Below are 27298 nucleotides of genomic sequence, written 5' to 3'. Positions count from 1 at the left end.
GCAGCTTTACATTTAGGTCTTCAATCCATTTTATTTTTTTGTGTATGGAATTAGGGTGGAGAAGGAAATGGCAACCTACTCCAGTATCCTTGCCTGGAGAATCCCCATGGACAGGGGAACCTTGGGGCTACAGTCCATGGGTTGCAAGAGAGTTGGACAGGACTGAGTGACTCAACAACAACAAATGGTATTAGGGAGTGCTCTAATTTCATTCTTCCTTCCTTGTTAAGTGCCATTAGGGTTTAAGTCTTAGAATTTGGGAGGCTTTGTGGTAAATTGATGTGTTCAGTTCCTCGAATCATGAATCCAAATTATTTTGTGAGGACAGTTATAGCCTTTCCCAAATGACCTGGTTTGGCTCCTAAGTAGAAGTGGAACATCTTTTTGAGCTTCCCTAGTTGTTTCAAGAATATGGGAACTTCTTCAACACAGGTGATGTGTATTTAACCAGTTTTAAGGAAGAACTATATTCCAGATACTTATTTCTAACACTAAGGACGAGGCTGTCAAAACTCAGAATAAACTAGCTGATATTTCATTGTATGTCTTGATTAATTAGGAAGTGAGTACTTTGGCCACCTCGTGCGAAGAGCTGACTCATTGGAAAAGACTCTGATGCTGGGAGGGATTGGGGGCAGGAGGAGAAGGGGACGACAGAGGATGAGATGGCTGGATGGCATCACTGACTCGATGGACTTGAGTCTGAGTGAACTCTGGGAGTTTGTGATGGACAGGGAGGCCTGGCGTGCTGCGATTCATGGGGTCACAAAGAGTCGGACACGACTGAGCGACTGAACTGAACTGAACTGATATATAAGGCAATTTTTTTCCACATCAAATCTCCTAAATACAAAAAAACTGACAATCAAGGCCAATTTAAAACTCTTGGGAAGGCAAGAAGGGTTAGAAGTCAAAGAACAGGAGACATGATTAAACCTGAGATGAGAGACAGACACAGTTCCTACCCGTAAAGGTTTGCAGAGCGTGGTCCGTTATCCGCAACATTCACATCACCTTAATAGATATGAGAACTTTGGGGGCTCATCAGATTTACAGAACCAGAAGTTCTGTGGGTGGGTGGGCCCTGTTTTAACCAGAGCTTCAGATAATTCTGATGCCAAAGGTGATTATCTGTGAGCTAAGTCCGTGTGGAAGAGAGGAGCTTGTGCTAACTTTTCTAGTAGTTGGAATTTGAGAGTTTGGAGCTTCGAAAGTCATAATCAACCAACTCGAGATCAGGTTTCTGGTCTTTTCTCATGTACAAGAAGGGAGATAATCCGTAACCTTCTCTTTTCTAAAGGAGTAGGAACCTGAGGAGCGATTGTTACAGACTAAGTTGCCCCTTCCACCTAAAAGGATGGAAGAAAACTGAAGACAGTGGAGAAAGGAAGAAATGATGAGGGCACAAGACTGCACTGCCACCAACTATGCAACTGCTACCCAGGAAGGGCCCCAACGACCAGCCCAAAGCCCCGATTCCCCCACCCACTGTCCGGATGGATCAACGCTGTAATACGGGCACCCCATTTCCAGACCCCAGCCAATAGCAACACAAACTTCTCAGCCAATCAGAGCCCTGCGCTTTTTCGGGCGTTCTGCGTGCTGCCCTGGAGACGGGTTGGACCGATCCAAACACGGAGCGGTGCGGAACGCGCAAGGCCGGTCACCGACGCTCTGAGCCTTGCCTTCCCAAGCACGTTCTACCCTGGTTTGGGGTCGATCGGTGGACTCGTCCTAATGGTAGGTGCGGGGCCATTGAAGTTGACGCGGGGCCATTGAAGTTGACCCTAGCAGCTCCATTTCCCGGCCCCAGCCAATGGGAACCGAAAGTGCTCAGCCAATCAGCGCTGGGCGCTCAAAGCGGCGTTCTGCGTGCTGCCTTGGAGACGGGCTGGCCGAATCCAAACCCGGAGGGGTGCTTCACCTACACGGTTTCACGGATTCCTTTTGCGTCCCGCCTTGCTCCATTGCTTCGCCCCTGGCCTTTGGCCAGTGGACTCGTCTTCAGGCGTGGGGGCCGAGACGCTAGCACTCACGCTAGGTATCCCATGGACCTGCGGATTCTCACCAGCGAGCGAGCAGGTGAGCGGCAGTGGCGGTTTTAGGGGCCACGAATTTGTGTCCCTGTCTGTCTCAGCGTTCGCCCGTCTGGAGGGGTTCCGCCCACCACTCTCTCTCCCTCCCTGGACCCTTTGCCCCCAGCGCCCCCTCTCTGTTCTGGCTCCGCTTTTTTTGTGCTTGTGTTGAACTCTACAAAACTTTCGATTTAGGGTACGCGGAACACGTCTTCTAGGACCTGGGTTCTGGAGATGCGCTTTATAGACACCTCATATTCGGAGTTTTATCTCTTAAAACTCTGGTTTAGCTTTTCCTGGGTTCTAAGCTGGCCTCGCTGACTGATGTCGTTGGACGTGGGGAGGCAGTGAAAGCCTCCAGTTTGAGGGGGCGGGTGCGGGAAGAGAGGGTGTTAACGTAGCGACCTAGAGCCTACGCTTTCGAGGTCAGTCGAAGCTCAAAGCCTACAATTGATTTGGTCCGAAAAGTACTGCGAGGAGGAGCACCAGTTTAGGGCTCAGTGTAGTGCCCGACTTCTCTTCTGCTCTCGGGAAAGGTTGACTTGGGTTTCTAAGGTAGCGTGCAACCGCAGGGCTAGTTAAAACGCAAATTGCTGGATCCCGCTTCCAGAGTTTTTGATTCAGTAAGGTCTGGGCCCCATGGTGGGGAATTTGCACTTCTCAGTTCCTGGGTGTTGCTAATGCTGCTAGAGAGCGAGTTTAAAGATTTGAAGGTGTGGATGATTAAGAGGAGGTTCTTGTCTTCACCTGCGTGCCCCTGCTGCCTGCTCTTGTTTCAGAGTTTGAGTATAGGCCCAGCCCGCTGAAATCATAAGTGCTTCAACTGCTCATAGGTGTGAGTTGCTCTGATGATACCTGGGTGAACTTGCAGATTAAAAGAGACTTAAAAGACGCACAATGCTTTTTAGAAAATGTGCAAGACTAAACTGAGGTGTCTGGGAATGCTCACTTGAATGAGGAAACTATAAAGAAACGCATGGAAGTCAGGAGAGTGATTACTTTTGGGGGGAGTATTGAGGAGTTGTGATTGTTGGAGGCTCAGGGAAGGACTTCTTGGCAAAGTGCTGTGGCTGGTCTGGGTGGTGATTACAAGGATGGCCTTCTTGTAATAATTCTTTATATGTTTATTTTGTGGGTTTTTCTGTATTTGTGTTTTGTTTTACAATTTAAGAAATTACAACATTTTTAAAATGTGCATTAGGAAGTCTGAGGTGAGGAACATCCTTGGACTGAGTAAAAAAAATCTTAGAGACAATGGTTTTCAAATCTGAAAGATAACTTATAAAATAGTCTGATTGAAAGGAAGTTGAGCCCATAGAGAGAGGAAATACTGCAGGTAATAAACCACCCTTGTCTAAACCTACTCTGTAATTGGTATGTTTTGTTAATTTCAGGCGGTGCCCTGCTCAGATGCCTCTATTCAGTGAAAGATTGAGGAAATGAACTTGGCCCGACTCAAATTCAAAATTTTAAGATTTTTTTTTCTTGTGGCCTAAAAACTTGTTCTGAAGGAATCACTCATCTTATATAAGAACTTATTTTAACATCTTGTGCTGATGTATCATAATATAACCAGTTTGTGAACATTTAAGATCTCAGGTTATTTTTCTTTGACACATAATTTCTCCTGTTAAGGCTGCATTTTGGTGGCTCAGGAACCAAAAGACTGCCAGATATTTCTCCAGGAAAAATGGCCTTATTTGGCATCAGCAGGGAATTCCAATTCGGCGTGTGTAACCATGACAAGACATGGTGCAGTTCCGCAGCTTGGCAGGGGAGGAAAAAGATTTTATAAAGGGGAAGAGTAAGTTGGGAAGGCTGTAGTAAACAAAGACTCCATTGACGGAGTCCTTGGTAGGAAAGAAGAGGATTCATTCTTCTTCCAGTTGAGCTCGGCTATCGTCACAGGGTATGAGAGCGCCCCACTTCTTGTCTCCCAACTTTATTTAATCGAGATTTTTGTTTAATATGTATATACATATTTTCCATTTCTCTCTTTTGATCAGGATCTTCCTCTGAAAGCATCGCTGATCAAGAGTCAGGTTTTGTAGTTGCAGAGGCTTTTTGTCCCTCTATGTCAGAAAGTATCTTTCCTGGGTGTAGTGTCTCAGGTGGAGGGGAAAGTGCAGAGTGGAAACCTATTAAGATAACAGTTACCAAGGAGGGGTAGGAGAGAGATCTACCAGGCTCTTTTAATCTAAAATCTATATGTTATCAAGATCACAGACATTGGTGATCATCTGAAGTCTTATTCCATAATCTAGGGTTTGGCGTTGGCGACCGAATGGTTAGCCCATTCAAGATGGCTGTTCTCTTGGTTTCTGTACATGCCTTGCTCAACCACACCCTACTTCACTCACAGGACTATCCAATCCTCTCCATTAGTCTCTGGTACCTGATGAGCCCACCTGGCATCAGTTGCCTTGTAAATGGTAGACTCCTCCTCCCTCAAGTAGTGAAGATTGCTGCCGTGTCCTGTTCTGCCTGCTGTCTGCCACACACAGTGGATTGTCTCTCCAGCACCTTGCTTCAGGCATTTAAGACCCCGTGTCCAATAAGTCATTTATGTCTGTTGCTGACTCCAGGCTCTCTGTCTGAGACTGAGCAGTTACAAGGCTCGTGGGCCTTCAGGGTGCAGCCCCGCAGTGACAAACTTCCGCAGGCCAGATCTGCATACCTTGGGAAAGCTGTCTCATTGGATGTTGTCTGCTTTAATTCCACAGAATCTTTACTTTCAGATCCAGTCAGAAGGTAAAGTCAGGTCCAGCAGAGTTCTGCACTTTCTTTAGATGTGTCACATGAATCCAAAAGTTGTGTTCCTTGGAGTTCGGTGGCACAAGGGTTGGTTAGTAATACTCAGTAGGGACCTTTCTAGTGATGCTGAAGATGGTTCTTCCAGAGTGTCTTTTCCAGTAAATGAACTCTCCAGGTTGCAAGGTGTGATGCTGGAGGTCTTTGTTTCCTGAGGGTGCCCTATAAAAAGACTGCCCTGCCAAAACATGGTTATTTTTCGTAGAAGCAATTAGGCCTTTCAGTGTTGGAGTAACTCTCCGTTTATTAGTTGTGGATTGTAAGAAGCAGGAGCCCAGTGCATTGGATGTCCTGTGACTGTCTCAAGAGGTTGAGAGTTTCTGAATTACAGAAGGGGTGGATCTGAGATTTAGAAGGACCAACAGCCATGCTTTTGGTCGAGATATTTGGAGGGCCTCTGTATTTTGCCAGTTGAGTCTTAAAAATGCTGGTCCTTTAGCCCCATAAGAGGCAGTAGACTGTCTGCAAGCAAAGGATTCAGTCCAGTGTGACAACACACAGATCATGACTAAATCATACTTTGTCTGTTAGATGATGCAGTATGTAATCCATTTGCCACTAGTTGATGTTTCCCCAGTGGTATTGATTCATGAAGGCCGTATTTTGTTAGTAGACTGACAAAATGCATGTACAGGGATAAGGAGTGGGGATTTTAGTCTCTCATAGGGCAGGGCTGTTCCTTAGTCCAAACCAAAGCTTTTTCTCTTACCAAACCAACAGTTGTTGAATTTCTAGTCTTGTTTTTCCTTTTCTGAGGCCAACTGTTGGCCCTTTGTGCCAGTTTTTCTAGATTACCATTTTGGGAAATATCTCTTTGGACCATGACAGAGGTTTGGTTGCTGTTGGTCCCTTTAAGGGCAGCATTTCTTGCAGCAATATTAATAGCAGCCAGGTGATTTTGTTCTGCTTCTGGAATGTCAAGCTTAGAATGCCTCAGAATCTTAATAATAGTTCACCTGGCAGGTGAAAGTACTGCTTTTAATCATTTCTGAACATAGGAGCACTTAAAATTTTATTTCTCCTGGAAGTAAGGAAACCATGTTACTTTTTAGCATTCCAAGATTTTGAGCTACTCTGAAAGCACATCATGAGAAACGCTGGGCTGGAGGAAGCACAAGCTGGAATCAAGATTGCCGGGAGAAATATCACTAACCTCAGATATGCAGATGTCACCACCCTTATGACAGAAAGTGAAGAAGAACTAAAGAGCCTCTTGAAAGTGAAAGAGAAGAGTGAAAAAGTTGACTTAAAGTTCAGCATTCAGAAAACTAAGACCATGGCATCCGCTCCTATTGCTTCATGGCAGATAGATGGGGAAACAGTGGAAACAGTGTCAGACTTTATTTTTTTGGGCTCCAAAATCACTGCAGATGGTGATTGCGGCCATGAAATTAAAAGACGCTTACTCCTTGGAAGGAAAGTTATGACCAACCTAGACAGCATATTCAAAAGCCGAAACATTACTTTGCCAACAAAGGTCCGTCTAGTCAAGGCTATGGTTTTTCCAGTGGTCATGTATGGATGTGAGAGTTGGACTGTAAAGAAAGGTGAGCACCGAAGAATTGATGCTTTTGAACTATGGTGTTGGAAAAGGGTCTTTGGAGTCCCTTGGACTGCAAGGAAATCCAACCAGTCCATCCTAAAGGAGATCAGTTCTGGGTGTTCATTGGAAGGACTGATGTTGAAGCTGAAACTCCAATACTTTGACCACCTGATGCAAAGACCTGAGTCATTGGAAAAGACCCTGATGCTGGGAAAGATTGAGGGCAGGAAGAGAAGGGACGACAGAGGATGAGATGGTTGGATCGAATCATCGACTTGATGGACATGGGTTTGGGTGGACTCCGGGAGTTGGTGATGGACAGGGAGGCCTGGTGTGCTGTGGTTCATGGGGTCGCAAAGAGTCGGACACGACTGAGCAACTGAACTGAAAGCATATCTACTATCAGTATAAGTATTGACACTTCTGTTCTTGGCTGAAGTATAAGCCCCTGTTGTTTAGTTGCTAAGTTATGTCTGACTCTTTGCAACTGCATGGCCTCGTAAAAGACTACATCAGATTGTTATTCACTCATGAATATAAGGTGATTTTGTTGGCCAAGAAAATGAAGTTGTTTTAGTGGGTGGTTTAAAAAAAAATAATTTGAAAGAGTTGGCAAACTTTCTTCAGTAAAGGGCCAGGTAGTAAATATTTTAGAGGGTGTGCAGGTCATAGGGTCACTCTTACTACTACTCAACATTGCTGCCCATATAAATGACTGGACATGGCTGTGTTCCACTTATTTACAAAGGACTCAGCAGGCTGGATATGGCCCAGGAACCAGTAGTTTGCTGACCACTGACTTCGAATAATATTTGAATTGACTCTTAAAATCTCTGTGGGTTAGATAGAAATACTATCATTTCATATTTATTTATATAGTGTTTTCACATGCATTGTCTCATTTCTCATAATTTATGGTTAGATGGAGCTTACTACCCCATTCATTACACAGTTACTGACACAAAGTGCTTTCCAGTGTAACAGAGTAAGAGCTGTATCAAGATACATTGACTGAAATCTCATTCATTCCCTGGTTTTGTTCCATGTGTTCAAAATAGCTGTCATTTTCATTATTTTTGTTACGGTCTTGTCACTAGGGAGTTGAATATTGGTTTTTGAATTTTTTTTTCTTAGTTTTTTTTCATTTTACAAAAACAAAGATACTTGTATCAACATTTGTAGGTGGATTTTTGAATTGATAGAATTACTAGATTTATTGATTACATATTAAATAGCTTAGGCTAATCAATCATGCAGCTAGTTTGGGTTTTGAAGTGTCATATTTGTTTACTTTTTAGGAGTTAGAGATGCTATTAGGCTGTCATTTTACCGAAGGTGAGAAGTCAACCCAGAGATGGAAAACTTCATCCTGTATGAGGAGATTGGCCGAGGAAGCAAGACTGTGGTCTACAAGGGACGACGGAAGGGGACCATCAATTTTGTAGCTATTCTTTGTACTGATAAGTGCAGGAGGCCTGAAATAACCAACTGGGTAAGTCAAGTATGTTTCTCTCCCTTTGGGAAGAGATGATCAGATGGAGTAAGTAGTATGTAAACAGAAGTCCCTGAACTCACTGTAGCAGACGGTCCATTTTCAGTCTGGAATGGGTGACCTTCTCTCTTTAGTGCCAGTAGTTCTGAATAATGGCTCCTAAACATACTCAAGTATCAATAATTAGCAACTTAGATTTCTGGTTTTTGTTTTTTTTATGAGTCAGGGAAAATACAGTCTGTATCAGATCACTTAAGAATAAATTTATTTGAATGTGACAGGACTTAGCTGTGGCAGTTGGGATCTAGTTCCTTGACCAGGGATCAAACCCTGGCTCCTTGCATTGGGAGCTAGGAGTCTTAGCTACTGGAACATCAGGGAAGTCCCTAGATCATTTACTTTTAAATTTAGTACATGATTATGAAGCTTTCCAAAGGAAGGACATTAGGTGAGAGTAACTTGGGTTTAAAATAGTTGTACCACTTTACATCCCAGACTCCTTGGACCAAACCTAGCTATTTTTTTTAATTGTGGAAAAAAACAATGGAGAAGGCAATGGCGCCCCACTTCAGTACTCTTGCCTGGAAAATCCCATGGACAGAGGAGCCTGGTGGGCTGCAGTCCATGGGGTCGCTAAGAGTCGGACACGACTGAGCAACTTCACTTTGACTTTTCATTTTCATGCATTGGAGAAGGAAATGGCAACCCACTCCAGTGTTCTTGCTTGGAGAATCCCAGGGACAGTGGAGCCTGGTTGGCTGCCATCTATGGGGTCGCACAGAGTGGGACAGGACTGAAGTAACTTAGCAGCAGCACACATAACGAAGTTTATCATCTTAACCATTTTCAGTATGTAGTTTAATATTGTCAGTAAGTATATGCCTGTTACTGTGCAGCCATCACCATCTTATATGAGGTACCTTTCAGAAACAAAGTACAATACAGTGGTGATTGCCAGGGAAAGGGGAAATGGGGAGTTATTATTTAATGTGTAGAAATTTTCATTTTTGCAAGATGAAAAGAGTTCTGAATGAATAAGTACCACACTCTTGGTACTTAGCCAAAAGAGTTGAAAACTTAGGTCCACACAAAAACCTGCACACAGATGTTTACAGCAGCTTTATTTGTAATCAATAAACAAACTGGAACATATATACACTGGAATACTGTTCATTAATAAAAGGAAATGGGCAGTCAAGCCACAAGTAGACACAGAGGAACCTTAAATGGACATGGTTTGGTAAGAGAAGCCAGTCTGGAAAGGCTGCATAGTGTATGATTCCAACCATGTGACATTCTGGAAAAGGCAAAACTATGGAAACAGTAAAATGATCAGTAGTTGCCAGAGTTTGGGGGGTCGGGGAGAGTGGGAGGGATGAATAGGCGGAGCACAGAGGATTTTAGGGCAGTGAAACTCTTCTATATGATAGATGCTATAATAATACAAGTCATTACCGATTTTTCCAAACCCATGAAATACTCGGTTTTCCCCAGAGGCCCTACCATTATACGTTCCCACAGCAGTGTGCGAGGGATCTCATTTCTCCACACTGTGGCCAACACTTGTTATTTTTGTCATTATTGTTATTTATTATTATTTTAAACAGCCATCCTCACCTGTGTGAGGAGGTGCTGGCTTTTGAAAGGCATGTGGACAGTTGAGGGAAGACAGCTGTATGGGACAAGATGCTCTCTAGTTGGTTGATTTGGAACAGGAGGAATTTCTCTTCTGATTACGTTTTCACTGAGGTGAGAATCTTAAGTCTTCACTTAGGGGAAACGGGCAGGCAGTGTTCCAGAGAAAAGGAAAGAAAAGATGTGAATAGGTTTACCTGGAGGGCAGACTGGCTGGGGCCCTTTAGAGTGGGGACCATCAGAGGAAGGCAGAGCAATCAGCATGGTTTGTGTCTGCTTCAGTGCCTTAGGTGTATGCAGACTGTGGGGAGGGTTGGATTGAACCAGAATTGCAGTCCTGGAGCGAGTGAGCTGGAAAGTGAGTGAGTGGTGGTCATGGATTAGGATGTGTGGAAGAGATTTTGGAGAGAATAATGTTACCAGTTAAAAAAAAAAATCTAGCAATGCTGTCCAATAGATATATAATGGGGGTTATAAATCTAACTGTAAAGTACATAGTATCTACATTGAAAAAGGATAATAAATAGGTGAAATTCATCTTATTAGTATATATTAATCTCATGAGATTAATAATACCATGTATTATTTTTTCAGCGTGTAACCATTGAGAGATTTTTCTAATTCTGATGTTGGTTGTTGGGTGTCTGGTGTGTATTTTACACTTGAAGCTCATCCCGGCTGCTGCTCCAGAGCACAGTGGCCCTCTGTGGCAAGTGCTGGCCACACTGCCTCCTGCACTGGCCAGTGGCGGCTGCACATGGGTGATCGAGGTCCGGGTGGAGGGTGAGATAGGCAGAGCGGTGTCTGGAAGAGTAGGTACTTGGCAAATATTGAGTGATGGGCAGGGTCAGGAGGAGTGTGCTGTGGCCTGAATTCTTTTGGGGTTTCTGTATCTCCTTTATTTTTTCGCTAGGACCTCCCCTTCCCGAGCCAGAATTAGCAAGGATCCCTTTAAACTTATTTACCCAGGGTTCTCCCCGTTCTCTAGTGGCCTTATATTGGGGATTTATTACAAGATGCTCCTCAAATTCTCCCTTGGTCACTCTGTTTGGTTTTCTCCTCATCTGTCTTCTAAGTCATGTAGATTAGTTTTCCTTTATTTTTGTTACAATATGAGCCCACCAAGTTGTTACTGGAGCATGCCAAATTCCATTTCTTAAACAGGGAGCTCTGTATTTCTACAAATTATGGGCTCATTAGCCTGTGTTGAGTGACAGTAGAATTTCTTTTTTTTTTTTTTTTTATTAAGAAAATCAGAAAGCAAGGATCCAGTGCACTTTGATAGTCATCAGCAATTGAGTCTTGATGTTCTATACACATTTTTGTAGTCTTAGTTCCTATATTTAATGGGATTTTTAAATGGGGAAAGCCAAAAATCCCCAAAGCTACTTAATATTTTTTTTAATTAATTTTATTTTATTTTTAAACCTTACATAATTGTATTAGTTTTGCCAAATATCAAAATGAATCCGCCACAGGTATACATGTGTTCCCCATCCTGAACCCTCCTCCCTCCTCCCTCAATGGACACGCTTTTGCATCTTTATTACTGAGTTTTTGAATTCACACTTTTTTTTGGTATACAATTATTCTTATAATCCATTGGAAATGTACATTTTAAGATCAGTATGTTCACATTAGGGCTTCCCTGAAGGCTCAGATGATAAAGAATCCACCTGCAATGCAGAAGATATGAGTTTGATCCCTGGGTCAGGAAGATCCCCTGGGGAAGGAAATGGCAACCCACTCTAGTATTCTTGTCTGGAGAATTCCATGGACAGAGAAGCCTGACAGGCTGTACAGTCCATGGGGTTGCAGAGTCAGACACGACTGAGCGAGTAAGCACATAACCATCATTCTTAATGTCTATATTTTAAATTATTTATTATTTTATTCCACTGAATAAGTTCCATTGTTTTCTTATGTATTTCCCAGGTGTGATATTTAGGTGTTTCTTAATAGATTCAAAGGTTTTAAGAATTTTTTTCTCAGTGTGAATGCTGTGTGTTTTTATAGGTCCGTCTCACCCATGAAATTAAACACAAGAACATTGTAACTTTTCATGAATGGTATGAAACCAGCAATCATCTCTGGCTAGTTGTGGAACTCTGCACAGGTAGGAGCCAAGAAGTGCTACGATTATAGTCACCGTGTATTGCTTTGAAAAAATATGTGATGTAGGTTTTGTTATTTTTCACTTTTCCTTCTATTATGAATAGAAGCATACTATTGACTACATTAACTTGAACATCTGTTGTTTGATATATTAGGGACAGGAAAAAAGCAAAGGTGTTTGGTAAGAGGAAGAGATGCAGTTTAGGGTTAACTTTATTTTGGTATAAAATAATACTAAATCATCTTCATAAAATTTAGACATAATTTTTAGTGATTGATCAAGTTTTTCCATTCAAGAAAAATAAAAGATTTGAAGTAAACTATCTATTGCCTAATTAGTTCTTATTTTTTTATTCTTATGCGAAGGATACTTGCATTAGTAAAACTTAAGCAATATAGAAAAATAAATGGATCAACAAATTCTACCACCTGGAAATAATTAGAGATAACATAGCTCTTGCTTGATAAAATTTTCCAAGACTGTATACAGAGAGAAAGGTGACTAAATACATAGGTATTGTCTGGACTTTTAGTTTCAGTGTGTTTAGGAAAAAATGTAAGAAGTACCACAGTTATACATTGAGTAATAATAAAGAATCATTAAATATTAAGATAAAATGTAATAACTTCTAGCTTTATGAGTCTCTTACCTATTGGCCCTTAGAATTTATAAAGCAATTATGAAAGAGCTTATCTGGAATTGTAAATTATTTGCATTTTGCATTTTATTTTTTGAATCAACGGGAGGAGACAGTGGTTTAATTTCTTTCATAAGATGTATACACTGTTGAGGTGATCAGGGGACTCCACCTGTGTTACTTTTTGTTTCAGCAGTTATTTCTGACCCCTGGCTGTTGTAACAACCTAACTCATTTATACCTGTGTTTGGAATGGTTCCTCACTCACCAAACAAAATGAACAGAACTCAGAATGCCTCCTACCTTCATCACAGGAATTCTGATTGAACTTTCAGCTGCCAGCTAAGACTTCCTTTTCTGTGAACTTGACTTCTGATTATAATCTTGATCCTAAAAAAAAAAAAAAAAGTTTGTTTCTGCCACTTAGGTGGTAGAGTTATGACAGGGACCTTGGAAGGATATAGACGTGGAATTCACAGTATGTCTGCCACTGACCTATTATTACATCAGAGTTTGTAATTTCCTAACACTTAAGGAAGAGCACTTTTTTGTGTCAGGCAGTACTTGCGGAATGTGACCTAGCTTTGCATGGGGGTAAACATGACTGTCCTTTGCACAGTGTGATTAAAGTGTACCGTTTACAGTAGCACTTAACACTAATTTCTGTAGCTGTTTCTTTCCCAAGGGGTCTGGAGTGAGAGATCACAGTGCCAGAGTGATTCTTCCTTCACTCCACTGGCATATTTATTGACTGTCCTTCCAGGCCAAGCAGCCACTCGCCCTTAGCTGGCTCTGGACTCTGGAGCTTCCTGTTAGGGTTCCTGGACCAGTGTTCATTCACGAGTATGTTTCCCCGTCAGATTGTCCAGATGGACTGATTTGATCATGTTTTAATGCTCAGGTCCCAGCATGGAACCTTTCTAGAGGCACTGTGTAATGCTGGTGGGTTAAAGTGGGTGATTTTAATCAACTTGCAGGTGGTTCTTTAGAAATGGTTATTGCTCAAGATGAAAACCTCCCAGAAGATGTAGTGAGAGAATTTGGGATTGACCTGCTGACTGGATTACACCATCTTCATCAACTTGGCATTCTCTTTTGTGACATTTCTCCCAGGAAGGTAATTCATAAACGTTTTGATTCCCTGACTGTTTGTGTCTCGATTTATAATGCTTCCTCAAAGATATTTTTATTTTTAGATACAACTTTGATCTATTTAGAGCATCTTGAAATTTTTTAGTCAACATTTTTTTTTTTTTAACAAAAGGAAGTACATAGTATTATATTTTAGGTTCCTATTTAGCTGCCTATTGAAGTACCTTTTAGAAAGTGAAATCTCCCCTCCTTTCAGGATTCTCGGAGTGAGTATCATTGCTCTTGAGGTATGTTGTGGTTGATGAGCTCAAGAGACCTATAGAATAAGACTCTTCGTTCTTATAGTTCACACTTATGAGCCATTATTTTAGTTTGATAATGACATTCTTGACAATGTGTGTTTGATTCCTGCTATTTTATATCAAACGTTTTTCTTTTCTGGTAGAAATAATTACCCATCGCTAGATGTGTTTCCGGAGAAGGCAATGGCACCCCACTCTAGTACTCTTGCCTGGAAAATCCCATGGATGGAGGAGCCTGGTAGGCAGCAGTCCATGGGGTCGCACAGAGTCGAACACGACTGAGCGACTGCACTTTCACTTTTCACTTTCATGCGTTGGAGAAGGACATGGCAACCCACTCCAGTGTTCTTGCCTGGAGAATCCCAGGGATGGGGGAGCCTGGTGGACTGCTGTCTATGGGGTCACACACAGTCGGACACGACTGAAGTGACTTAGCAGCAGCAGCAGATGTGTTTCAGTGTTGTAGAGTCACAGACCTCCTTAGTGTCTGAGTCACATCAACACTGACACTGAGATGCTGTGTGTCCTGGACCCGTTACCCTTTCTGTCTCTTTGTACCCTAGGTTTCTTGCCTGTGATGTGGCGGGGGTGGGGGGGGGTAGATATTTCAAGGAGATAGTGAGAATTACATATTATGTTTAGGTGAAATTCGCAGTCAGTGGCACCTGTTACCTTTACAAGTTCATACTCTGAGGGATTGTATGTGTTACTGGTCTTAATTGCTACTACTTTTCCTTTGTTAATGGAATGAAAAGTTGAGTATGTTCTTGTTAAATGTTACTTTAGGCCATCTGTAGAAGAATGTAATGAAATCTACAAAAGAAAAACTCCATAAAAACTCTGTGTTAACAGACATTCTTATTTGAAATATTCATTTACTTGTATGAAGACTATAACCACTTAATTGTGTTACAGCCCTGAAAGTAGCTGTGGACAATGTGTAAATGGATGGGTGCAACTTTGTTTCAAAAAAACCTCTATTTGTGGACATGGAAATGTCAGTTTCATGTAATTTTTACCTGTCAAGAAGTATTATTTTCATTTTTTTCAACCACTTAGAACCAGGCAATGGCACCCCACTCCAGTACTCTTGCCTGGAAAATCCCATGGACAGAGGAACCTGGTGGGCTGCAGTCCATGGGGTCGCTAAGAGTCTGACACAACTGAGCGACTTCACTTTGACTTTTCACTTTCATGCATTGGAGAAGGAAATGGCAACCCACTCCAGTGTTCTTGCCTGGAGAATCCCAGGGACAGGGGAGCCTGGTGGGCTGCCGTCTATGGGGTCGCACAGAGTTGGACACGACTGAAGTGACTTAGTAGTAGTTAGTAGAACCATAAAAACCATGTTTAGCTCATGCTTGTACGAACATAGGCAGTAGCAGTATATGGCCCAGAGGCTATAATGTGCCAGCTCCTACATGTGAGCTCTTTAATGAGGTCTCATATCAGCTGTTCATAATCTTGGAGCTTCAGGCTGATTTATAAGGTAACTTTTACTCTAGAACTAGGTTTGGAGGAGTTCCAGCAGGATGCTTATTTTTGTGAATGGAGTTCTGTTGGAACAGCCACGCCCTTTGATTTATGTATTGTCAGGGGTTGCAGACTTGAGAAGTCAGGGCAGAAACCGTATGGCTTGCAAAGTCCAAAATATTTACTAACTTAAAAAAAATTATCTGCCACTTACTGGTGGTTCTACAAGTGTGTTCCCTGGACCAGCAGCATCAACATTACCTGGAACTTGTTAGAAATGCAGGTTGTTGGGCCTCACCCCAGACCGGTTGAATCAGAAACTCAGGGTAGGGACTAGTTATTGTCAGTTATTGTCTTCACCTGAACAAGGCCTTCAGGTGCTCAAAAAAACCACAAAGTTTAAAAGTCATGGGGAGGGAGGAGGGTTCAGGATGGGGAACACATGTATACCTGTGGCGGATTCATTTTGATATTTGGCAAAACTAATACAATTATGTAAAGTTTTAAAATAAAATTAAAAAAAAAGAAAAAAAAAGTCACTGTGGTAGACTTAACTGACATCCTTAATATTTGTGACTAGAAGTAAAGAGTAAACTTTAAATTGCTTTTGAGATCAAAAAGCCCCTTGCAAGGAAGGGAAAAGGTAAAGGTAAGAGAACACTGGTTCCTGGTATAGTTTCAATAATCAACAGATAACTTCTCATCACAAATTATATTAGCAGACTTGAGCACTTTCCATATGCCAGTCACGGTCAGAAGCCCTTTGCATCATGTGTAACCTCAATCCTTTAAAACTATCTGAAGTATCACTTTCCCCATTTTATAGGTGAAGAGACTGAGATTTACAAAGGGTAAGTAATTTCTGCAGGTTAGACTGCCAGTAAGTGGTGAACCTAGGGGTCAAATCTAGGTCTGTAACTTCAGAACCCTTAGTCTGAACCCTAAATCACACTTCATCATTTAAATAAACAACGCCTAGGACTGGTGGGTTTCCAAATCCTCTTTCAGCTGTTACTGAGGGTTCGTGAGTAGATTGTTTCGTGTACATTCTTCATCTTTCCCAAAAGACTGCTGTTTCCCTCTGTGGTTTTATGACACATTTTTCATCTGCATCTGAGAAGGGAGAATTTAATATTTGATTCTGGTAGTGTTGGATTTAAATTTCCTAAGCTGCTTTTTGGGGCTTCCCTGGTGGCTCAGTGGTAAAGAATCCTGCAGTGCAGAAGACCCAGGTTCAATCCGTGAGTTGGGAAGATCCCTTGGAGGAGGGCATGGCAACCCACTCCAGTATTCTTGCCTGGAGAATCCCATGAACAGAGGAGCCTGGTGGGCTCCAGTCCATAGGATTGCAAAGAGTTGGACATGACTGAAGTGATTGAGCATAGCATCTTCTTTTAAAAAAAATTGTGTTTAATTTTCTGAGTTGTGATGAAGCAAGAAAGCCAATAGTCAGGGTTCTGTAGTGAGATTATAAGAGGTACGGATGGAAATGCAAATTACTTTGAATTTGTGTTTGAACACATTTGTTTCTTCACCTTTATAGATACTCTTGGAAGGGCCTGGAACACTGAAGTTTAGTAATTTTTCCTTGGCCAAAGTGGAAGGTGAAAATTTGGAAGAGTTCTTCACCTTGGTGGCAGCAGAAGAAGGAGGAGGTGACAGCGGGGAGAATGTAGTGAAGAAAAGCATGAAAAGTAGAGTGAAAGGTATGAGGCGAGCTTCAAGGTCCGAAGTCCAGTGGTGGGCCGCCCAAGTCCTGTGTTTTGGAGAAAGTGTCCACCTTTCATGTTGCCAGCCAAATGATGTATTGAAAATAAATAATAAGGACCAGGAGAAGCCTGGATTTATGGATGGCTTTGTCTAGGACCTAAGGGTTTCCATGTGGATCTAATGCCGTTTAAAGCACAGGGAACCTCTGACAAAGCCTTCTCATTCACTTCATCACTGACCGCTCGTTAGAACGTAAGGAAGGGGATTTTGTCTCCCTTCCTGCTGTATCCTCAGCACTTAACACTGGTGTCTGGCACACACCAGCAGCTCGGTACATATTCAGCATTGTTAAGGAGCTAATATTCTGCAAGTATGGAAGATTTTTAGGGGTGCATCCTTGGGAGGTGGTTTTGACAGATGGGGCCTAGGCTGTTACCTCGCTGTGCTTGAGGGGAGAGTGTGAAGTCAAATTTCTTTTTTTTTTTCCTACTTTTTTTTTCTTTTGACCATGCCATGTGACATGTGGGATCCTAGTTCCTTGACCAGGAAGTCATATTTCTTATATGAGAACTTTGGATAGAAGTGATAAAGATCTTTTTTCCTAAGTTCCTGGTGCAGTACTTGAGACTTTGGACCAGTGAGACTCACCAGGAAGCAAAAGGCACTGGGAGAGAGGGCGGCATCCCTGGGCCTGGTGGTCACATGGCCTTGATGACAAGAATGAGATAACGTGATAGGGAGCAGCAGGTTAACCAGAGGCCCATAAATATGAGGAAAGAAATGTAACTTTCAGGGTTAGTGTTGAAGTAAAATTTCATGCCTAGGAAGAAGGCTCTTTAAATCCCCAAGTATTGCATGGGTGAAAATGAGTATTGTAGACTATGCTTTTATTATAGAAAATGAGGGTGGTATGTTTCAGGAATGTACCTTTTGAAATAGTCCCTTCAAAAGGGGAAGAGGGCTGTGTTATAGAGAAATGTCAGTTTTTAGCAGTGATGCTTGGTCACTTCTGAGCTGAATCCAAGAACAGTCCCCATGATGGGGGCATGTTAACCTCTTTTCTAGTGACTGGTGATTACTCACTTCATGGGAAGGACATTCTCATTGGAAGATAGGAAACCCTGAGTTTTGGCAGATGTTCTGTAACTGCCCAACTCTGTGGCTTAGAGCATGTGAGGGTACTTTCCAGGCCTCAGCTGTTCATGTCAGTAAGCAGGGGTGCTTTCTAACTCTGGAATTTGGTATTTCTGGGTAATACTGAATTCTATCCAGTGTACGTGGTAAACACTAGTACTGTTAACCAATGGCTGCCTGTTCCTCTTCTGGATACATGGTAGGTTTGCATCGTCCCTGCCACAGCTCACCAGGTATGCACAGAAGTCTTTTCGAGTTGGGAGTTTTAAGAGCCCGTATTAAGTTAACCACATTCTTTGCCCCCACCTTGCTGACTTAGGAAGCATGTACTGAAATGTAGCCTGGGTCTTGGATGGACTGACTGTGAGGATCGAAGCCTGTTGGCTGACCTGTGGGCGATGTGTAGTTTCATGATGAAGAAACTTGTGCAGTTAAGCCAGTGAGAATTTGGAGTGCTGACTTCTATATAACTTAATCTGTCCTAATCAAGATATTGTTGATAACAATCAAAGGTTCTTTTCTTACAACTATTTGAATTGTTAATTTAAAAGAATGCACTTCAGTGTGCCACACCTCTTACTCAGGTGATTATTCAAAAGGTTTATATTTCAATACATTCTCACATATGCAGATAATACCACTTTAATGGTAGAAAGTGAAGAGAAACTAAAGAGCCTCTTAATGAGGTGAAAGAGGAGAGTGAAAAAGCTGGCATAAAACTCAGCATTCAAAAAACTAAGATCATGGCATCCAGTCCCATCAATTCATGGCAAATAGAAGAGGAAAGAATGGAAGCAGGGACAGATTTTATTTTCTTGGGCTCCAAAATCATGGCGGATGATGACTGCAGCCATGGAATTAAAGGATGCTTGCTTCTTGGAAGGAAGGCTATGATAAACCTAGACAACATATTAAAAAGCAGAGACATCACTTTGCCTATAAAGGTCTGTCTAGTCAAAGCTGTGGTTTTTCCAGTAGTTGTGTATGGATGTGAGAGTTGGACCATAAAGAAGGCTGAGCACCAAAGAATTGATGCTTTTGAACTGTAGTGCTGGAGAAGACTCTTGAGAGTCCCTTGGACAGCAAGGAGATCCAACCAGTCAATCCTAAAGGAAATCAGTTCTGAATATTCATTGGAAGGACTGTTGCTGAAGCTGAAACTCTAATACTTTGGACCCTGATGTAAAGAGCCGATTTGTTGGAAAAAACCCTAATGCTGGGAAAGATTGAAGGTGAAAGAAGAGGGCAGCAGAGGATGAGATGGTTGGGTAGTATCACTGACTCAGTGGACTTGAATTTGAGCAAACCCTGGGAGATGATGGAGGACAGTGGAGCCTGTTGGGCTGCAGTCTGAGGGGTTGCAGAATCTGACATGACTTCGGGACTGAAAGCAAGTGCTTTCTTAGCAAGTGCTGTACTTAGTCGCTCAGTTATGTCTGCCTTTTTGCAATCCTGTGGACTGCAGCCCACTAGGCTCCTCTGTCTATGGAGATTTTCCAGGCAAGAATACTGGGGTGGGTTGCCAAGATCTCCTCCAAGGGGTCTTCCCAACCCAGGGATGGAACCCAGGTCTCCTGTGTTGCAGGTGAATTCTTTACTGACTGAGCCAAGGGAAGCCCTCTTGGCAAGTGGGACCTTAAAATTAGAAAACATATAAAAATGTGAAATATGCATGAAGATCTATTCATGTGCATGTTCTCCGATCTTTTTTCACTTCACCTAGTCTTTCCGAGGTGTATTTGTGTTGGCAGCAGTATGAATGTCTAACAAAACTGTCCTTTCACCTTTATTTTTAGGATCTCTTATCTATACAGCTCCAGAAATTGTGAGGGGTACCGACTTCTCCATCACCAGTGACCTCTGGTCCTTGGGCTGCCTGCTCTATGAAATGTTTTCAGGTGATTACATTCTGGTTCAGTTTAAAATCAGAGCTGGACACACATACATAATGGTTACATATGTAGTTTGCAACGAGTTTACCTGTAAGAGGTGAAAAAGCGGATTTTTCTAAGTTTTTCTATATACTAGTTTTTGCTGACTTGCTTGGTTGTCTCAGCATGTGCAGGTTTTTAGGAACTTTTGACAAGGATATTTTTCATGGTAATCAGTTGGAATGTTGAAATATGCCTAACTGTTGAAAACTGATTATTCGTAGAACATCTTGTAAAGGTACCTTTGACTATGAATTTTCAGATGTGTCCAGTGGCCCATGCAACTCTTGGAGTATGGTTATCCATAAGTGAATTTTGTATTTTTAGGATGATAAATTTTCAATTGTAGAAATATAAAAATATATAGACAGTGTGCCTGGTATATACCCAGCGTTCAGTAATTAATTATGCTATATATGTATATATTTCCTATAAATTATGTAGTCTTGAACTGTCTGTAGTTGAGATTCATTAAGAATTATTGGTGGTAGCAAACTTGTTTAATTTTGCAAGCTTTCGTTTGATTTAAGGAAAGCCTCCATTCTTCTCAGAATGTGTCTCAGAACTAATTGAAAAGATTTGTTATGAAGATCCTTTGCCACCTATTCCAAAAGGTAGGATTTCTTTTTTATTATAAATGTAGTCGATTTACTACACGGACCAACGGTGCACTTTTATCCCAAAGTGTTTCTGTCAATTCATAACCCCTCAAATTTGTGTTTTCTGAATAGTCACACATTGATATTTTTAGAAATGTTAGTATTCCCTTTGCCATTTTTAAAAAGATGCTGAAACGGAAAGCAGAGTACTATTAAGTTCCCTCATTTAAAAATACAAATTATTTTGTCCTCCTATCAAAAGAAGTCTGGTTTAAAGATTTAAAACTCAAACTTTTATGTCATTTTGGTGTGTTCATATGTCTATACCATTTACTTAATATGTACTCATGTCCCATGTAGTGTTTGAATAGGAACAAATCAAGCATTTCTCAGTCTTGTATCTTGAGAAATCAGAATGCTACTCTGATAAGCTCAAGCGTTTAAGCTCGATTTGGTTGCAGTGTTTTAAAAGTATTGAAAATTTACAAATTGTAATTAATGTGTTTACCATTAACAATTTTAAGGAAAGAAAAAGAAGGTACTAACATAATAAAACACTTTGCTACATACCTCAAAAGATGTGGATCTTAAGACCACATATGTGACTTTATATTCATTTTGAATATTCATTTTGAATTTGAAAAATAAGGTTGTGAGTTTTAAAAGAAAAAGAATCCTCAATAATTGATGGAAGAAATAGGAATGCAGAATATTTTCAGTATTTTAAGACTCATCCTAGGTGAAAAAAAACAAAAAATCTTGATATTTTGAAAGGGGTCTGTATTTCTTAAAAAGTATTTCTTTCTTTCTTTTTTTTAACTTCCGTTTTCATACAAATCAGTCATTCCTATTTCTTATAATGATGACTTCTGATTTTTAACTTGTATAAGCACTCATAAGTATTGTATAAACACTCATTAAGTATTGTTTTCTTGTATAAGTTAAAGATGTTTATGCAGCGTAAAGAAATCTGAAAATGAAGGTATCAAAGGTCTGGTCAAGAAAACCACTGGCGGCCCAAGGGTGATTATTTCACAGGGATCTTGTTCAGACTGTGCCCACAGTGCCTAATAGCACCATCTGTTTTGATGGCTTTGGCCATCATTTTCTGGGCCACTTCTTTTAATTATAGACTGATAATTTGACCAGGGTATACATCTGTCCAGTATAAAAAGACAGAACACTTGGAGATGAATGGAATTTGACAGTATCATAATATTGTGATGTTTATTCTTTTCCTATTAAAAATCTTTGAAATAAAGTGGGATTACAAGTACTGTAGTCACAGTATATTATCAAGCAAAGCTGGTTAAGTTAAGAATGCCTCAGAAAATGAAACATAATTAATAGTTGAAGACAATGGTGTGAGCTCATGATCCTTACTGGGTTGTAAAGAGAAAGTTTAGAGGTTAGTCAGAACTTAGTGTTTGAGATACATGTTTTATTGTGGTCCAGGGACAAAGTTTAAAATTTTTGTTCCCTTCCTCCATTAAGTGGAGGCTTTATTGTTACTCATGTATTCTGTGTTCTCTTAAAAATAATTGATGTGCTTAAAATGCTGCTGTTATAATGTTGATGCAGGGTGTGTTTTCGTTACTTAACCACTTTCCTTTCTTTTCTGGGTTATTATTTTGTATCTAGATTCTTCTTGTCCTAAAGCTTCTTCAGATTTTATTAATCTGCTTGATGGTTTGCTTCAAAAAGACCCTCAGAAAAGGTATGTATGGGTAATATTTTAACATGAATGAGCAGTGGAATCTTTTTTTTTTCCTTTAGTGTACTTCTAAAATTGTACTGTTCTTATTTTAGAAAGAACTGTTCAAATGATCTCTCTTTTTTGGGGGGGAAAAAAAGAAATCTGAGTCTACATTGAGTGGCTGCTGTTTGCAGGTGTATTTAATCAGGAGACATTTTAAAAGTCAGTTTTTCTTCTAATGTAGCACGTAGTTGCCTCATAGGTTGACAGATTTCCTTGTAATTCCCCAAATCCAAGGAGTACACTTTTTTGTTTCCATTGTGGATTTCAGGCTAAAACTGTCTTAGACTACCCCACTGTGTATGTGCTGTCAAGATACTTAATGTAATAATGACTAACAGGGCCCTATTTTATTTTATTTTATTTTTTTCTAATTTTATTTTATTTTTAAACTTTACATAATTGTATTAGTTTTGCCAAATATCAAAATGAATCCGCCACAGGTATACATGTGTTCCCCATCCCGAACCCTCCTCCCTCCTCCCTCCCCATACCATCCCCCTGGGCCGTCCCAGTGCACCAGCCCAAAGCATCCAGCATCGTGCATCGAACCTGGACTGGCAACTCGTTTCCCACACGATATTTTACATGTTTCATTGCCATTCTTCCAAATCTTCCCACCCTCTCCCTCTCCCACAGAGTCCATAAGACTGTTCTATACATCACTGTCTCTTTTGCTGTCTTGTACACTGGGTTATTGTTACCATCTTTCTAAATTCCATATATATGCGTTAGTATACTGTATTTATGTTTTTCCTTCTGGCTTACTTCACTCTGTATAATAGGCTCCAGTTTCATCCACCTCATTAGAACTGATTCCAATGTATTCTTTTTAATGGCTGAGTAATACTCCATTGTGTATATGTACCACAGCTTTCTTATCCATTCATCTGCTGATGGACATCTAGGTTGCTTCCATGTCTTGGCTATTATAAACAGTGCTGCGATGAACATTGGGGTACACGTGTCTCTTTCCCTTCTGATTTCCTCAGTGTGTATGCCCAGCAGTGGGATTGCTGGATCATAAGGCAGTTCTATTTCCAGTTTTTTAAGGAATCTCCACACTGTTCTCCATAGTGGCTGTACTAGTTTGCATTCCCACCAACAGTGTAAGAGGGTTCCCTTTTCTCCACACCCTCTGCAGCATTTATTATTTGTAGACTTTTGGATCGCAGCCATTCTGACTGGTGTGAAATGGTACCTCATAGTGGTTTTGATTTGCATTTCTCTGATAATGAGTGATGTTGAGCATCTTTTCATGTGTTTGTTAGCCATCTGTATGTCTTCTTTGGAGAAATGTCTATTTAGTTCTTTGGCCCATTTTTTGATTGGGTCGTTTATTTTTCTGGAGTTGAGCTGGAGGAGTTGCTTGTATATTTTTGAGATGAGTTGTTTGTCAGTTGCTTCATTTGCTATTATTTTCTCCCATTCTGAAGGCTGTCTTTTCACCTTGCTAATAGTTTCCTTTGATGTGCAGAAGCTTTTAAGGTTAATTAGGTCCCATTTGTTTATTTTTGCTTTTATTTCCAATATTCTGGGAGGTGGGTCATAGAGGATCCTGCTGTGATGTATGTCGGAGAGTGTTTTGCCTATGTTCTCCTCTAGGAGTTTTATAGTTTCTGGTCTTACGTTGAGATCTTTAATCCATTTTGAGTTTATTTTTGTGTGTGGTGTTAGAAAGTGTTCTAGTTTCATTCTTTTACAAGTGGTTGACCAGATTTCCCAGCACCACTTGTTAAAGAGATTGTCTTTAATCCATTGTATATTCTTGCCTCCTTTGTCAAAGATAAGGTGTCCATATGTGCGTGGATTTATCTCTGGGCTTTCTATTTTATTCCATTGATCAATATTTCTGTCTTTGTGCCAGTACCATACTGTCTTGATAACTGTGGCTTTGTAGTAGAGCCTGAAGTCAGGTAGGTTGATTCCTCCAGTTCCATTCTTCTTTCTCAAGATCGCTTTGGCTATTCGAGGTTTTTTGTATTTCCATACAAATTGTGAAATTATTTGTTCTAGCTCTGTGAAGAATACTGTTGGTAGCTTGATAGGGATTGCGTTGAATCTATAAATTGCTTTGGGTAGTATACTCATTTTCACTATGTTGATTCTTCCAATCCATGAACATGGTATATTTCTCCATCTATTAGTGTCCTCTTTGATTTCTTTCACCAGTGTTTTATAGTTTTCTATATATAGGTCTTTAGTTTCTTTAGGTAGATATATTCCTAAGTATTTTATTCTTTCCGTTGCAATGGTGAATGGAATTGTTTCCTTAATTTCTCTTTCTGTTTTCTCATTATTAGTGTATAGGAATGCAAGGGATTTCTGTGTGTTGATTTTATATCCTGCAACTTTACTATAGTCATTGATTATTTCTAGTAATTTTCTGGTGGAATCTTTAGGGTTTTCTATGTAGAGGATCATGTCATCTGCAAATAGTGAGAGTTTTACTTCTTCTTTTCCAATTTGGATTCCTTTTATTTCTTTTTCTGCTCTGATTGCTGTGGCCAAAACTTCCAAAACTATGTTGAATAGTAATGGTGAAAGTGGGCACCCTTGTCTTGTTCCTGACTTGAGAGGAAATGCTTTCAATTTTTCACCATTGAGGATAATGTTTGCTGTGGGTTTGTCATATATAGCTTTTATTATGTTGAGGTATGTTCCTTCTTTTCCTGCTTTCTGGAGAGTTTTTATCATAAATGGATGTTGAATTTTGTCAAAGGCTTTCTCTGCATCTATTGAGATAATCATATGGTTTTTATTTTTCAATTTGTTAATGTGGTGTATTACATTGATTGATTTGCGGATATTGAAGAATCCTTGCATCCCTGGGATAAAGCCCACTTGATCATGGTGTATGATCTTTTTAATGTGTTGTTGGATTCTGATTGCTAGAATTTTGTTAAGGATTTTTGCATCTATGTTCATCAGTGATATTGGCCTGTAGTTTTCTTTTTTTGTGGCATCTTTGTCAGGTTTTGGTATTAGGGTGATGGTGGCCTCATAGAATGAGTTTGGAAGTTTACCTTCCTCTGCAATTTTCTGGAAGAGTTTGAGCAGGATAGGTGTTAGCTCTTCTCTAAATTTTTGGTAGAATTCAGCTGTGAAGCCGTCTGGACTGGGGCTTTTGTTTGCTGGAAGATTTTTGATTACAGTTTCAATTTCCATGCTTGTGATGGGTCTGTTAAGATTTTCTATTTCTTCCTGGTCCAGTTTTGGAAAGTTGTACTTTTCCAAGAATTTGTCCATTTCTTCCACGTTGTCCATTTTATTGGCATATAATTGTTGATAGTAGTCTCTTATGATTCTTTGTATTTCTGTGTTGTCTGTTGTGATCTCTCCATTTTCGTTTCTAATTTTGTTGATTTGATTTTTCTCCCTTTGTTTCTTGATGAGTCTGGCTAATGGTTTGTCAATTTTATTTATCCTTTCAAAGAACCAGCTTTTGGTTTTGTTGATTTTTGCTATGGTCTCTTTTGTTTCTTTTGCATTTATTTCTGCTCTAATTTTTAAGATTTCTTTCCTTCTACTAACCCTGGGGTTCTTCATTTCTTCCTTTTCTAGTTGCTTTAGGTGTAGATTTAGGTTATTTATTTGACTTTTTTCTTGTTTCTTGAGATGTGCCTGTATTGATATGAACTTTCCCCTTAGGACTGCTTTTACCGTGTCCCACAGGTTTTGGGTTGTTGTGTTTTCATTTTCATTCGTTTCTATGCAAATTTTGATTTCTTTTTTGATTTCTTCTGTGATTTGTTGGTTATTCAGCAGTGTGTTGTTCAGCCTCCATATGTTGGAATTTTTAATAGTTTTTCTCCTGTAATTGAGATCTAATCTTACTGCATTGTGGTCAGAAAAAATGCTTGGAATGATTTCTATTTTTTTGAACTTACCAAGGCTAGCTTTATGGCCCAGGGTGTGATCTATCCTGGAGAAGGTTCCATGTGTGCTTGAGAAAAAGGTGAAATTCATTGTTTTGGGATGAAATGTCCTATAGATATCAATTAGGTCTAACTGGTCTATTGTATTGTTTAACGTTTGTGTTTCCTTGTTAATTTTCTGTTTAGTTGATCTATCCATAGGTGTAAGTGGGGTATTAAAGTCTCCCACTATTATTGTGTTATTGTTAATTTCTCCTTTCATACTTGTTAGCATTTGTCTTAGGTACTGTGGTGCTCCCGTGTTGGGTGCATATATATTTATAATTGTTATATCTTCTTCTTGGATTGATCCTTTGATCATTATGTAGTGACCTTCTTTGTCTCTTTTCACAGCCTTTGTTTTAAAGTCTATTTCATCTGATATGAGTATTGCTACTCCTGCTTTCTTTTGGTCCCTATTTGCATGGAAAATCTTTTTCCAGCCCTTCACTTTCAGTCCGTATGTGTCCCCTGTTTTGAGGTGGGTCTCTTGTAGACAACATATGTAGGGGTCTTGTTTTTGTATCCATTCAGCCAGTCTTTGTCTTTTGGTTGGGGCATTCAACCCATTTACGTTTAAGGTAATTACTGATAAGTATGATCCCGTTGCCATTTACTTTATTGTTTTGGGTTCGAGTTTATACACCGTTTTTGTGTTTCCTGTCTAGAGAATATCCTTTAGTATTCGTTGGAGAGCTGGTTTGGTGGTGCAGAATTCTCTCAGCTTTTGCTTGTCTGAAAAGCTTTTGATTTCTCCTTCATACTTGAATGAGATCCTTGCTGGGTACAATAATCTGGGCTGTAGGTTATTTTCTTTCATCACTTTAAGTATGTCTTGCCATTCCTTCCTGGCTTGAAGAGTTTCTATTGAAAGATCAGCTGTTATCCTTATGGGAATTCCCTTGTGTGTTATTTGTTGTTTTTCCCTTGCTGCTTTTAATATTTGTTCTTTGTGTTTGATCTTTGTTAATTTGATTAATATGTGTCTTGGAGTGTTTCTCCTTGGGTTTATCCTGTTTGGGACTCTCTGGGTTTCTTGTACTTGGGTGATTATTTCCTTCCCCATTTTAGGGAA

The 27298-nt window shown here is 40.4% G+C and overlaps 1 protein-coding gene across 12 annotated transcripts in view; it reads left to right on the top strand.

The window, feature by feature from the left end:
* The first annotated feature begins 2027 nt into the window (after positions 1–2027).
* The window catches only part of ULK4 (unc-51 like kinase 4), a 521202-nt gene continuing 495931 nt past the window's right edge, over positions 2028–27298 (top strand). For 10 of the 12 annotated variants that reach the window (XR_009492338.1, XR_009492337.1, XM_024983119.2 and 7 more), the window contains exons 1-8: positions 2028–2082; positions 7728–7921; positions 11573–11672; positions 13287–13426; positions 16720–16882; positions 19817–19918; positions 20482–20565; positions 22192–22267. Coding sequence is in view for 10 of the 12 variants with exons in the window: in XM_024983119.2 (XP_024838887.1) it covers positions 7784–7921; positions 11573–11672; positions 13287–13426; positions 16720–16882; positions 19817–19918; positions 20482–20565; positions 22192–22267 (803 nt within the window). In the remaining 2 variants the exon portion in view is untranslated. Of the gene's footprint in view, positions 2083–7727; positions 7922–11572; positions 11673–13286; positions 13427–16719; positions 16883–19816; positions 19919–20481; positions 20566–22191; positions 22268–27298 lie in introns of those variants that run through there. The other 2 variants (XM_059879989.1, XM_059879994.1) reach the window with 2 other exon arrangements.

Source organism: Bos taurus, chromosome 22 (assembly GCF_002263795.3).
Source record: "Bos taurus isolate L1 Dominette 01449 registration number 42190680 breed Hereford chromosome 22, ARS-UCD2.0, whole genome shotgun sequence".
NCBI lineage: Eukaryota > Metazoa > Chordata > Mammalia > Artiodactyla > Bovidae > Bos > Bos taurus.
Note: the sequence above shows the minus strand (reverse complement) of the source record. Positions and strands in the feature narration are given on the sequence as shown.